This window comes from Chroicocephalus ridibundus, chromosome 1 (assembly GCF_963924245.1).
Source record: "Chroicocephalus ridibundus chromosome 1, bChrRid1.1, whole genome shotgun sequence".
NCBI classification, from domain to species: Eukaryota; Metazoa; Chordata; class Aves; order Charadriiformes; family Laridae; genus Chroicocephalus; species Chroicocephalus ridibundus.
Genome location: NC_086284.1, coordinates 28,895,891 through 28,910,293, shown reverse-complemented (window position 1 = coordinate 28,910,293; position 14,403 = coordinate 28,895,891). Strand labels below are relative to the sequence as shown.

General features: G+C 35.7%; 1 protein-coding gene across 6 annotated transcripts in view; it reads right to left on the bottom strand.

The window, feature by feature from the left end:
• NBEA (neurobeachin) overlaps positions 1-14,403 on the bottom strand; it is a 513,163-nt gene that overhangs the window by 103,020 nt on the left and 395,740 nt on the right. For all 6 annotated transcript variants that reach the window (XM_063332757.1, XM_063332720.1, XM_063332711.1 and 3 more), the window contains 2 exons: positions 1,594-1,711; positions 604-706 (listed from right to left, as the gene is read on the bottom strand). In XM_063332757.1, the coding sequence (XP_063188827.1) occupies positions 604-706; positions 1,594-1,711 (221 nt within the window). The remainder of the gene's footprint in view (positions 1-603; positions 707-1,593; positions 1,712-14,403) is intronic.

Sequence of the window (14,403 nt, the reverse complement as noted above, 5' to 3'; positions counted from 1 at the left end):
GAAAATCTCTAAAACTGAACTTTAGTTGGTCTTTTCCAAAATATATATCCCCCTAAATTTTGGAAACAGAATAATAATAATGCATTATACTAATGAATGGAAGACATTTGTAAATTGCAAAATAGCTACTATACCGATGAGCAATGAAGTATAACCCATACACATTTATATAATAGGCAAGTGAGAAGTTATATATAAAAAAATGATTTTCATTCAGCCAACACAAAACCTAGTCAAGTTCAGTTCCGTGTCCTGCATAACAATCACACCAAGGATGAACATTTGTCTAGACATTTATAAAACCTGACAGAAAACTAGACTTCGAAGAGATAAAGTAAATGTCTTTTTCTGGTCCTTCAGGGGAAGGTACTTATTTCCTGTAATGATTAAAAAAAAATAGTATCTAATTTACAATACTTTTACTTCTATTCCATAATAACAGGCCATACAGTAAGTAAAGGGTATTGTTTCTCAAACTAACCTTAAGAAAGAGAAAATCTAGAGTTTCATGACAGGAATAACATTTTAGTATTGATATGTTTAAAAATATAATTTGTGTAATATAATAAACACAAAATATACAAACTATTTTAATTAAATTACCTGGCTTGTGGCAAACCATAGCTGGTTCCTACTCCAACACGTGGTAAGCTGTATACAACTTTTTTCACTGTTGCTTGGTCAGGAAAATTAAACATAACAGAAGCTAAATGAAGAAGAGAAAATATGGTCTAGTAAACCATCTGCAGAAATACGTTTCTCCAACCCACATACATTTTTAAAATACTCTTAAATTTTTATTTGGGAAGATAAGTCAGCTCCACTTTTATCCTCCTGGGGATCCAAGTTAGAACAGAAACTCCTGGCATACTTCAGACCTATGTATCATTAGCTGGTTAATGTTTTGGCACTAACTCTCCCATTTTGCAGAAGACCTGGTACACTTCAGAGGAACCGCAGCTTACCATTAACCTGTATAACCTCTTATCAGGCTGGGAAGCTGTTCAGTAGTTGGCATGTCATTTGGTCTTCTAACTGGTGCATTAAAACACACAAAACACACAGGGCCAGAAATTGCTTAATTCCCTCTCCAGTTGAAATCAAAACTTACATCAGAGCTCCTCAGAGCTCTAAAGACTACTGACACACCTCACCAACCACTCAACTCTGATTCAGAGTAGCACACAGAAGGCTGAGTGGATCCATTTACTGATCTGTTCCTTTTTACTTTAACTCAGTCGTAATTAGAAAAGGAAATATCTTTTTAGATATTTCACTACAATATTTATGGAAAATGGAAGAGAGTGGTGACATCATAGAAAAGCACATTTCTGATAAAATATGTGAAGAATTTACCAATTGCTTTGATCTGTTTTTATAAATAAATCTCACTGCTGCACAGAAAGCAGCGAGATTGATTTATGTGATTGATTTTAATACAAAGTGCAATGAATAGAAGCAAGAGTAAGCATTATTGAACACAGACATAAGCACTTTATCAAAGGAAGCACAGAGTTTAAATTCTAAGATTAACAAATAACACACAAAATAATTACTAGCATTTTTTATGCAACAAAATAAACAAAAGCTTACTTCTGTTTGCCATAAACACTTCCAAAGCTGTGTTCTGGAGAAGATAACGTCTTGAAAAAACAGCCCGAATCTCGCTGAACATCCATTTTCCATGAAGGCCTTCTGTATAGGCAAGGACCTTTAAAGAAAGTCGAGGTGAAAGTTTTTAGCAGGAGTTTCTCATTAAATTATTGCATAAGAACATAGTAAATTTTACCCATCAATGAAGTTTAGTTAAGTTAATCGTATCTCTTTAACACTTAAAACCCATGAGTTAAACTATGAACTTAAATGTTTTTTAAAAATGCAATGAAGTATAGCTGTTAGAAGAATATCAGTAAGTACCGTAACCTGATACTCCTAAGATCTATTTCTCATGAGTCACATCAACGCATTTTCCTCAAAAAACCCCAAACTCTACAAGCAAGCACACGGTAACGGACACAGTTGCAATTATGTTTAGCTATATTTTCTTCCAAGACTGTGCATGACACAGTTGTCAGTTATGTATCAGGTAACAGATTTACTTCTGAGGCTATCTTGGGCAAAGTACAACCAAAATAACATAACTTGCTATTCACATCCCTTTCAGGGTCATGAATTAGAACTCCCTCCATTCCATTAATAAATATAGAAATTAGCTAGAACAGTACATCAACACAATAATTTTCCAAAGTTAATACCCCAATACCTAATACCCCAAACCATGAACAAAATTTAGCAATTTGTATTTTTGCATTTTAAAATTAATGTGAAAATAATTTAAAATAAAATAGTTAAAAGTTAGCATTGCTTTTCCAATTTGTCAGTTTCTTAGTTGAAGGTATTGGTCTAAGACTAGATGTTGTACACCTAAATAATATTTTTCACTCTTCTTTCACTGTTCCGGATGTTCAGGAATACAGACAAAAAAGACACAATTTAATTAGGTATCAGCTTTATTAACTTATCTCCTCTGTGAATTATCATTCCAGCAGTAACAAGCGTTGTAGAATAACCCTTTTCCAATCCTTTTCATCAACTGGAAGGTTTCCTTCAGTCCTCCACCTCTTCTCAGGTGGGTTCTGCCCATAGCTGAGACTCTGACACTTCATCCTATGAGGATTCAGTCATTTGGGATGGGAACCATCCCCTTGCTGCACCCAACTGCATTTCCCAGGCTCTGGAGGCTGTGCCTTCCCCTGGGCTGCACTTACTAAGGCGGCTGCAGTCCCAGCGAAACAAAGAAATGCAATGAACACCTTTGCTAAGGGGAAATACATTAAAAAAAAAGGTTTCAGACTGGAAAGATTTAATTTCTCTGTTCTTCATTAGGTACATAGAAACTGCTGGTATACCAGCTTGCAGCGCTTTACTCGCTCAGTTAAGGTCTTTGCTTTCTGTAATCATGACCTCCCCCAACTTCTGAATAGGGAAATGTTAGGGAGACCATATGTTGCTGCTGTCAACGATCCTTCATGCTTGAGGTAATGGAAATTGTATTCCTTCAGTTTTTTCACTGATGTAGCTTCAAGTTAGTAACATGTCTTCATATACGAAAGAGCTAATTTAAGTTTGTGTACTTTGTGTAAAAGAGCTCCATGGATTTTCGTTCAGTTGTTCTCCGTAACTTTTTTCTTATAATGATGATGAGCCTATTTCAGAGATGACAGTAACAATAGCCACAAAACAAATGTGCTTCAGCACGCTGAAGAGCATTGAAATGTCAGCTCTGTCCTTGATGGAAACTGGAGAGAGGAACACAATGAGCCCCCTGTACCGTCTTTATGGGAAGAAGTTACAGGCAAGACTTAGACAAGACAACACTGTGGAACACGGCACTGTTTCATCCACCTCAGCTCTCCAGGGTAACTAAATACAGCCTTGAAGAAGAGAAGGGGATTGTTTTCTCTGGAGGTCCCTCAGACATGCCCAAGAGACTACATGTGCCCTCTATTCAGTCACAGGCCAGCTGTGGAATCACTACTTCATATGCTAAATTCTTGCAATGGTTAAAAATCTGCACCTTGTTTTTACTTTGAACTCTGTTGACTTCAGCTTCTAGCCACTAGATCTCGTGACACCTTTGTCTCCACGATTAGAGAGTCTTCTAGTATCAGATAACCTTTCCTTGTGTCGGTAATTACAGACTGTGATCCAGTTACTGCTTAGCTTTCTCTTTGATAAGCTAAATAAGCCAAATTTTCCTTCAGTCTTTCATTGAGATCAGATGGTAGGATACAGCTGGTATCGTGTACATGAAATTCAGGTGCTTAAGAACAATGACTATGAAGATTTCAGTACCCTCCTTCTTTGACTGTATTTTGCTGCTATCTGATACATAATATTTTTAAATACACAGGTTCTTAAGATACAGAGCGGAAACGGGGAGGAAAACAACCAAGTATAAAAAGCTAAAACATGAGAACAGTCTCCCAGCGAGAGGAATTTAAAATGTATGTAGCTGTAACCAGATCTAGAGCAGCCAGCAGATTTGCCAAAGAATTAGTTCCTTGACAAAACACTTCCTTCAGGAATTCACTTTTTGTTTCAAAAGTGGTTTTACTTATCCTATTTTTTTTTTGAAACAAAAATGTTTAATACTGACTGTATCCTATGTGTTAACATTTTAGACGATTCGTAGTAATACGTTAACAATGTCTTGGCACGCACCACAGCGCAGTTGTTACAGATCAATATTAAATGCACATTCTATACCAATCATGCACTGGTTGCCTTTTTCTTCCTCCTCTTCTTACTCAAGTAAAAAGCAATAGTAACTTCATAGAGGTACGTTCACCCCTCTATGAAACAAATTACTTACATAGCACTCCAGTAAAGCAGTAGAAAGCATAGGAAATCGGAGGAAAGGAAGGAGTCTATAATTCAATTATTGTCCTCAATTACACTCTACTTAACTGTCTATTAGTCCTACAAATATCAGATTATCATGTTGATATCAAATCATCTCAATTATTTCAGTATCTCTGTTGTACTGTTTTCCTGTCCAAGATATACTACCCATTTTTGTCATTCTCCATAACATTCATCTAACACTATTTTCAAGCAATGCAGTAAACCTTCCATATTAGGTATCTAAAGTTTACAGTAGAAATTACTGACTTTATTGCAGGATTCTTGCTTGTTGTTGTTCTAAGATGCTAAATAAAGTAATTTCATTTTTCTGCATTTGAATCCTTTAACGATTTAGGATTCAAATTTACACTTTTTTTTTTTTCTTCCAGGAAGATTTTTAGCATTTTGCTTTCTCCTATCACATGAATGAGGACCTGGCTATTTTACATTTTTTTAAAGACTGCATATATTGTATATTTCATTATTCATAAAGACATGGAAATAGCCACTTTGTCCACCAAAAGACACTCAACACTCAAATTATGTTATCTAATTATGTGAAGCCAAAATTACCATGTTCTCCATCCAATGTTTTGCTGTTGTTTGTATTTAAATCAGTCCTTTTTATTTTGAATAGCTTTATGAGTTTTTCTCCTAAAAACAGTCCGAAGACTTTTTATTCTAGGCATGTCTTAATGGTTGAAACATCATGACTAAACACCAAATTCTAGATAGGTCCCAAATAAGCTGTTTTTAATAAAATAAAACCCAATCAGCCAACCAACCATATCTACATATGAATTTAGCACACTTGTAATTTTTAGTACCAGCTGCAATTATTTGGTTTAAAGCTTATTTCTCCTTGTTCTCCTTATTTCTCCTTGAAAACCCTTTCATTTACTCAGAAATATGAGTATGTTTTAAATATATCAATTGTTCCACTGGCCAGATGATAGACCAAGGATAAAAATTCGCTAGGATGCATTGCAGATAGATGCAGATGAAGCTGTTATCCTAAGAGTGGGAAGTCTGTAAATCTCAGGCTTCTGTAATACAGAAAAAGATCTATCAGTTACTCTTACTTAGATTAGATTAGTAAAGCAGCTTGGGATGTTCAGATGCTCCACAGAAGAAAAGCAGAACCATTACTGAAGTGCTTTCCTACTTAACTCACATATGAAGGCTCCATTATTTTAATTTTATTTCTGATATAATCAGGATCTGTCGCCTTTTTTCAATTAAGAGTCAAGACATTTTTAATCATAAGCCTACTTCAGTAATTATTGATAATGAATTAATTGTTAATTAACAGATGAAATTTTGCAGTATTGCATTAACCAGAAGACCAGAAATACTAGTTTCCATTCTACTAAAATCGCTGATAGACTATTTCACAGGAGAAACACTTTAGTATTGAGACTTATTTTGGCTGCTTTATACCATTTTTTGGTATCTCATAGCAGCAGACACAGCACTGCAAAAGGATATTCTGGTGCTTCTCTTTTGATTACTGTTTCTGGAATTGAAATAATCACAAAATCAGTTGTTATAAAGAAATAAAGGAAAGCAGACTGTACAAGTCCTATCTATTCTCCGCTAACTTCATGGTAAGAATATTCACTTCTCCAACCTGTTGTAAAGAATGTTGCTTATTGCTCAATATTTCTTTTTTTTTTAAAAAATAGCCCTTTGGGGTTTTAGGCATTAATGCCTACATATGTGAATTTAATCTACTGTTTTCAATGGGAATTCATCATTTGTCTTTTGGAACCAGAGTTCAGAGTATTTTAATTCTAACACAATTCCTCAGTGAAAGTATCAATTGATACTTGTAACATTTGCCAAGCTTTGTTTATATTTAGTGCAAAATGCATATATCCGTTAACATCTAAAATAACTTTGATATTGGGTTTTGTGGGTTTTGTTTGTTTGTGTGTTTGTTTAATTTTCAAAGCACTTACTCCCTGATTTCCTTCATTATTTTTTACCTTTTGTACTAATACTTGTCTAACAACAAGAGCAGTAAGGGACACGGTTGCCTTGTACTCATGTATAGTAGAACTGTTTCATTTTTTGCTGCATTTCCACAGATACATTCCAAAGTTCCTATAGATTATTTTTTTCAAAGCCTGAAAATCGTCCTCAGAGTCATCCTTTCTGAATAAAATGGCCATTTCCTGAAATTAAATGCATTTTTTCTCCCTTTACCAATGACCAGAAGGGCTTTAAGAACACTGAATTTTAGTACGGAAGATACTTTTTCATTTTATAAAGACAGTTTTATCCAGTCCTTAAGTGTAGCTACTACTATCTTTAATTTGGACACTGCTATTTTAGTTAGAACATTAAAGAAAAGATCTCTGACATGTCCTTAGTTCAGGCATCGAAATCCCATCTATCTGTTAGATGGCTCTGTTACCTGGCAACACAGGCTATTGTCTTTGCCATGTGGTACTTATTTCATTTTCTTTTTCCTCTAGAGATGCAAGAAACTACTATGAATTTATCCTTTTTCCTTCTAAGTTTACCCCTCCTACGTCAACTTTAATCTTTTACATTTCAAAAAATATTCACTCTGCATTTGAAAAGATTTGGCTTGACTGAGTAAGGTCTAGTGGGATGCTATTGCATCCTCATAGCCCAACCCAAAGCAACCCTTCATTTTTTTATTTGATTCAAAGGTTTGGAGACATACGCTTAAAAGTACTGTATTGTATATTTACAATCTGCCCCTCACACAGTCCATGAACACTAAAAATTATTTTAAGTCTCTCTATTTTCCATTGTTTTAAATGTTCTGAATTATGTGTCCAGTGCTTCAGTTTTCACCAAACTCAGCATGTCTTCCTCAGCACTGTCAATTATAGCTACAATTTATTTTATTTATTAACTGACTATATACTCTACCTGGTTTGTCTTTTCTTTTTCTTTAACTAAGCTTGCAAAATTGTGTTTCTTCCAATACAAAATAAGCCACCATTATCTCAATATATAGTGGCCCTTTAGTTTGAATAGGATTTTTGTTTGTGTTTCATTCTTCATTCACCATCACCAAACTTCGGAAGACAGATTACCTGCAAGAGCCAACTATGAGTCTATCTCATGTGTGCCAACCTTGAACAAAAAACAGGAAGAAGAAATCTTGGTTCATTTCAATTACACTGCAGTCCTCACACCTACATTACCAAAACGAACAAAAGTAAAATAGCCTCGGTGTTCCAGGTTTCCAGGTCAGGAGCTTGCATACCGTTTCTCATGACAGACTTTTCTGTGACTGCACTTGCCAAGGAGAGAAGAGAAACTCTCTGAAGCTGCCTCGTCCATCCTTGTCAAATGAATATTTAATATTCCCTAAGGTTGAGAAAATGTTTTTTACAATTAAATTCTGTGGTAAACTTAAAAAAAAATAATATATATATCTTTTTGTTAGTCTGACACCACTCTCCTGAAAAATAACCAAACACACTTGTGATGGGTATGAACTATGCAAAACGTTCTGCTTGGATCTTTTGCATCACTGTTGTCTGGTGGAAACTGTATCTCCTGCTTTCTGTATAAAGTTAGCTAAGAGGCCCATAATGAAAAAGCTAACATCTAAATTTGTGGTCACCTCATCTCTTTTGTATATGAATAGGCGGAAAGAAAAAAAAAAAACAATGACAAGGAAAGGAAGAAAAAAAGAAATTATCATTGTGGGAAAAGCCACTACCCTTTATAGTTTATTTGAAATAGCAAGCAATAGTATGCTTCAGTCACAAAGCAGCAGTTGATTTCATATTAACCATTTCATAACAGCCTAGTAACCATAAAATTCATGGAACTTATCTAGTACATTCCCTATATCAGTGTCTGATGGGATGCTTCCAATATTGCAACCTCAGCACTTAAAGAGAAGATGCCTGACAATAAAACATGGAGTACTTCACAAAAACAAATCACAGTGAATAGAGCCGTCTAGAGCCAGCTACAAAAGTGTGCTTATGCACCTGACCCAGTTACACAATACGTATTCATAAAATAGTTTAGCATCATTGCACACTTTTAGAGGTTACAAACACATGAAAACAATTACTGAAAATCATTCTCTCCTGTCAGGGATTTGGCTTTCCCTTTTGCAAGTGTTTGCTAGCATCAGTATTTGCTTCAAGGAAAATGTGGAATTCTGAATGCAGATCTTCATAGGTTAAAAAAAAATGGCTCCTGAACACATACAGCAAACTTTCTTCTCCAGAACCATCTAACAACACGGAGCTTGCTACAAGTACATGGCAGACTGCATGATTGCTTCATGTATTCTAAATACAGATTGAAATGACAGACATTAATGGCATGGAACCAGACTCTCAGAGTTTATGAAATACCATATTGAGTAAACAGCATATAATTTCAAAATGTTTTATGAAGCACTGAATACGATCAACTTTCAGATTTAGCAGGAAAAATATGCATACACCGTAACAAGGGATATATTATGTCCAAATATGTAAATGTATAAAGAAAACATTTATTAAGAAATTTCGAAATCAGGTAAGTTTAAATAATGATACACTTTTGTTCTTCTGAAATGGAAAACTGAGAATATTAATAGACAGGAAGGACAATTCAAATTAATTTAATAACCTAGTGCTTCATTGACTTCTTACTACTTTCTTTTTTTGTATGCATTTAACCCACTTTAAGAACATCCTCTCTGCCTCAATTCCCATAGTCACGTAAGAGTAAACACTTCTAAAATCTCTCAAAAATACCGTGTTATCATGTTTTCTTTGCGCACTTCGGTCTAGTGAAATGTTCTCAGTTTCTCTTTACATTAAGGTCTCCTTTACCCTTCCTTATGGCATGCTTCTGTGTAAAATGTTTCTTTATTTGTAAGGCTTAAAAGCTTTCCTCCAAGTAGCTCTTGTGATACGACGCTCTGCAGGATGAGCTGAGTATTATGTTCCATTATAATTACTCCATTCAAATAAGTTTTAAAAATATTTTTTAGAACTTTTTTTTTTAGTAAATATTGGCACTCCTGTTTCATTTTTCTCCTCCTCTTCTGGGATCCAAAAAATGCAGATATTATTTTTGTGGTTTTGGGCTTTACTTCCTTGCCAAATTTTCTCAGCTTATATTTCTACTTCCAATGTTTTTTTAAGCTTTCATGAGGCCCCTTTTCTTGAAACATGAGGTTCTGTTCACCCCAACCTTTTCTAAATTTGATTTCTCTGGTCAGCATACCACTTCAGTATCCATTAAAACAATGCCCACTCGGCTGACAGTAACTGACGCTCTTATTCCCACATTCATTTTCAGTCATCTGAAAAATTGTTTGAAGTTGGCCCATTTTCAGGCCATTTTCCTCTTTTCATTGGTAAAATGGTTTTGCATGTTACGATTTTGTGTCCGAGGAAAGTAATGGAAAGGATATGAAGATTTCTTGAGAAGCAGCGGCAGTAGGGTTATTAGAGTAAAAAATAAAACCCTGCTCCTAGATACGGAAGCACTGTTGCTAAATGTTAACAACCGGATCAAAATAATCCAAAGAGAATATTTTAGGTATTCTAAATGCATTATCCGACTCCTTTGCTTTTGTGAAACACCAGTGCATAGTTTTCAATACAAGGATAATTGCTACTGACATGGGAAAATACTACCTTTGCGAGAACAGAAATCTGAATAATAAATATTTTTTTTATCATTCATTTTATGGGTCTAACACATCTGCCTGCCTTTGCATGGTTTCCTTTCTATGCAATGTGCAAACAGATCATCAGTTTAGGCAACTCCTGGAATGCTGGCAATAGACTGAAGTTCTTGGGAGGAAAAGCATCAGGAAGAGGTAGCAGATTTAGACTTTACCACCTTAGAAAAGGTAGGCAGAGAGCTTTTTTAGGCTCTACTTCCAAACTAAATTCCAACAGTTACTGTTCTAAGCAGAAGTTTCATCTGATTTAAGGATTCTAAAAGTGGGAATAAAGCTGATGCTGCCGGCTAGGTCAACAGCGCATGTGGAGAAGCAGAAGACAAATATATTCTAGTGCCACAGAAAGCCATATTAGAACACAGCCCAACTCAAAACATAGAGGCTGAGGAAACAAATGTTGGGGTAAAATCCAAAGTAGAGAAGCTCAATTAGCTCTAGTTAGTGACAGGATTGAATTATATTGTGCCTGTTGCCTCACAAGGTCTAAGATGATTTTGTGTTGACTTTGGCAACAACAGGATGTCAGACTCAAATCTAGTGAGAAATCTTAACAGAACTGCTGTTTCTGTTCTCACTCTACATCTCATGTTCAGAGATTAATGCAAACAGGCTGGTGGTGATCTCAATACCTAAACTGCTCTGAGCAATCCTGCCACAGCACCACATTCAGTAAAATGCAATCAAATTTTTTAAATTGGAACTGCACAAATTGTATTTTCACTTGAGCGGACAAGCCAAAAAAGCCATAAAATTTATATGATCTGAGTAAAAACACAGAACTTTTTTTGGAGGATTAAAAACGGAGAGCTTGTTTTTCTGTCAACTGGTTCATTCTGGACCCCTTTAGCAAAAGTAAAGCAATGGAAAGAAAGGATTTATAATGGTCACAAATCCAGGGAGAAGACAGTGTTGATAAATGCTTGTAACTTGAAACCAAAGCTGGACATTTATTCATTAAATAGTTACTTGACAGAAAAACGCAGGTTTATTAAACTTGAAATATTGGTGGATTTGACAGAATTTGTGAGAGTTTTAGCTGAAAAAGAGTTCCAGTTCTAAATTCAAACACTAGCATGAAAACAAACAAGTTCTCCGTTGCCTAAAGCGAGAATTTGAGATAGGCACTCAGATTCAGTTCCCTTCTATCTCATAGGTATGTGAACCCAAATGACACCCTTCCCCAACAGTGTTGGCTGCTCCACCTCACCGCTGTGCTCGCAATGAGCAGCTCACAGCTGGATGAGTGCTCCTCACTGGGCCAGGATGGCCAGTGCCCGAGTGAGCTGCATCAGCTGCCCTGGCTGTGTGCTGCCCCAAGGAAAGGCAGTGGCGAGCAGCTCCTGGCAAGCTCCTACAAACATACAACTGATTAAGCAATAGAAAGAGAAGCTCCCTGACTGCTGCCACGTTTCTGCAAGCATTGCACGCTGGTCATAATTTGCCAACATACAAGGAAACTTGCTCCCTTCAAAAGCAGGAAAGAAGTGAAACGCAACTCCCCAGTTTCCAGGAGAGTGTGCCGACCATCCAGTTATGGGAAAGGTCTAGAAGAAACTCACATTCTTCGGTGTTCTAAAATTGTGTCTTCTGGTGCCTATTTCATCCTCATGTGTACTAGTTTTTCCCTTGCACTAAGGATAAGTCACTCAACAAGGTTTTAGAACTTAGCAAAAGCAAAAAACATAGGAATAGTTTGAAGAACAATGTATGGTACCCACAAGTATTTGATGGGGACTTTCCCAAGAATAAAGCCATCATAAAATCCTCAGGGTCTTTTGTTTGTCATAATTTGTGAACCGATATATTCATTCAAAAGTGCAATGCAACGCATTGTCTAAAGACTCAAATGTACCATGATGGAAATCCTTAACATTATAATAACGGAAGGCTTAGGAATAACTGCTTTTAAGAAAAGTGTAAATACTGAGTTTTGTTAAACATTACTCATTTCCTACCAAATGACAGGTAGAAAGATAGGTTTATGTTCCTCTTTTTATAGACGTGAACTCAATGTCACACAGAAGATATGTCCGAGAATCCTGGATTTTAAGTTTCACATTTGATTTATTCAGTGCAGAATGCATATGATCTAGGATCTATAGAAGTAATTAGAAGACAACATTTTTTCTACTACAGAGCTTAATTTTTTTAAGCTTCTGATCCTAATATCTCTTCCTATATAAGATTGATCAGAAACCAGTAATACTTTGTTAACTTCATATATAAAAGCTGTTTCATGAATCCCGACATTTTGGAAAGTAATTGGCGCAATTTCAACCGCTGAATTTTTAGCAATAACTTTAAAATTTATTTTTATAGCAAAAAGACATATACAGATTTATAAAATTACAGATACTGTACATCCACAACGTTCTCACCATCCCCAAACATTCTGTATTACAGTTTGCAACAGACAAGCATAATACTCAAGAAATTCAAAACTCTACAGCTGCCACGTGCTGGGCAGTGTTGGGTCTCGAGCACTAGTGACTCCTGGAAGTAAGTTTGCTTGGTGTTGGAATTTAGAACAGATTCATGGCTACCCTATGTTATGTCAATTTCTAATGTCCCCCAAAGAACAATTACACTGCCTCTGAATTATAGTGAACATACATCAAAATGTCTTCATCTTCCTAATATATCGCCATACCAACCCATTCTTTATTAACCCACTTAAGATGAGTAAGGACAACTTTTTGGAGTGTCAATCTTGTGGAAAGAATTTTCATGAAAACTAGGAGGAATACTAAGATCCTACTCAGCTGGCTACCAAAAACAGATTCTGAGGCACACGTATAGTCTTCTGATGTCTGCAATAGCTGGGGGAAGAAGTGCTATAGCAGATTTAATATACAGTTCCCTCCTCTTTGGATTTCTAGCCAACTGGAATGCAAACCTGCATGTCATAAATTTGGGCATACTCACAGGCTTTCCTGTGGTGAACTCTGGGTTCCCAGTATGAAATTACTGCAACACCTGTCAGCGTGTAGAGATGCTTCGTGTGAATTTGCCTCTGTTTTAATCCACTACAAGCTGCTCCACCACAGAAGGTATTTAGATTTTATGGACTTCAGGGTACTATGTGACTATGAAAAAGTGTGCCAATCCCAGTCGAAGAGAGTTCCCTCACATAGCTTCAATTAATTTATTCTTAACATTTGTTAAATTAAAAAATTTATTAATAAAATGGAATTTACACAAGCTTTAGAAAGAGATTTGATATTTCCACTTTTTTTTAATAGATTACAACAGCCAACTATTCAAATTCTCCTATTAAACTAGATTCTTACCTTTCTTTTATATGGGTAACAGGCTAATTGCTTTAGTAGACAATAAACCCTATTAACTTGTACAGACAGATTATTGCCTGTACTGTGATTGGTTCCATTTCTACTGCCATTAAGTCCGGATTTGATGCATATCACATTCCTTCTAAAGAATACAGGCATCCTATGTAATAGCCCATCTCTGACAGACTCAGTTTTGCAAGATACATCTTTTCTTTGCAGCTGAGTATCCCAACTCCTACTGTTTGGAGTAGAAGCTCAAAGTACTGAGCATCCATAGAGAACTAAGCATCTCACAAATTTGCTTTTCTTTCATTGAAAGCCAAGAAAGTCAAATATAAAGAGAAGAAAAGAAAAAAAAAAGGGGAAAATTAAAAGCCAGGAAAATGACTCATGTTAAAATGTGTCTTAGCTCTCTAACATGCAATGCTGTCCAATGGATATCGAAATATCGGAAAATATACAGTGATCCTCAGTTTTTCTTTATTATTATGAAAACTTCATTTTAGAAGTTTTTTGTATGTATACACATTTGTGAGAGAAAAAGAAAATGGTACAAAAGGATCATATTGTTTAATTAAATGAAGCAATTATAAGATTGCTTTGATTTTAATTCAACAGTTTACAGCCACCTTGTAATCTCCTCACTGTGCAAAAACAGAGCTAAGTCTGCTAATGGTTATTGTAATCGTTATGTGACTATTTTTGTTGATGATGAACAAAACAAGAAAAAAAACCCAGCCAGTGGAAATACAGGCATAGAAAGAACTTATTTTTTTTAGTAAGAGAGTCTATAGTGAAATATCTGCTCTTCTTCATTTACATTAAAGGGAATTAATGAGGAAACCAAGCTAAAATAAGTCCCCACTCAACTTTTTAGCACAGGGACGGGTTACTTTTAGAGCAGTCTTTTAGAGAAAATCCAACACATGCCATTTGACTGTTGCAAACTAATCCTCACTCTGCCTCTATTCCTTTCTATGAACTGCAACGCAAGGTCCAATAGACAGCCTCAGATGC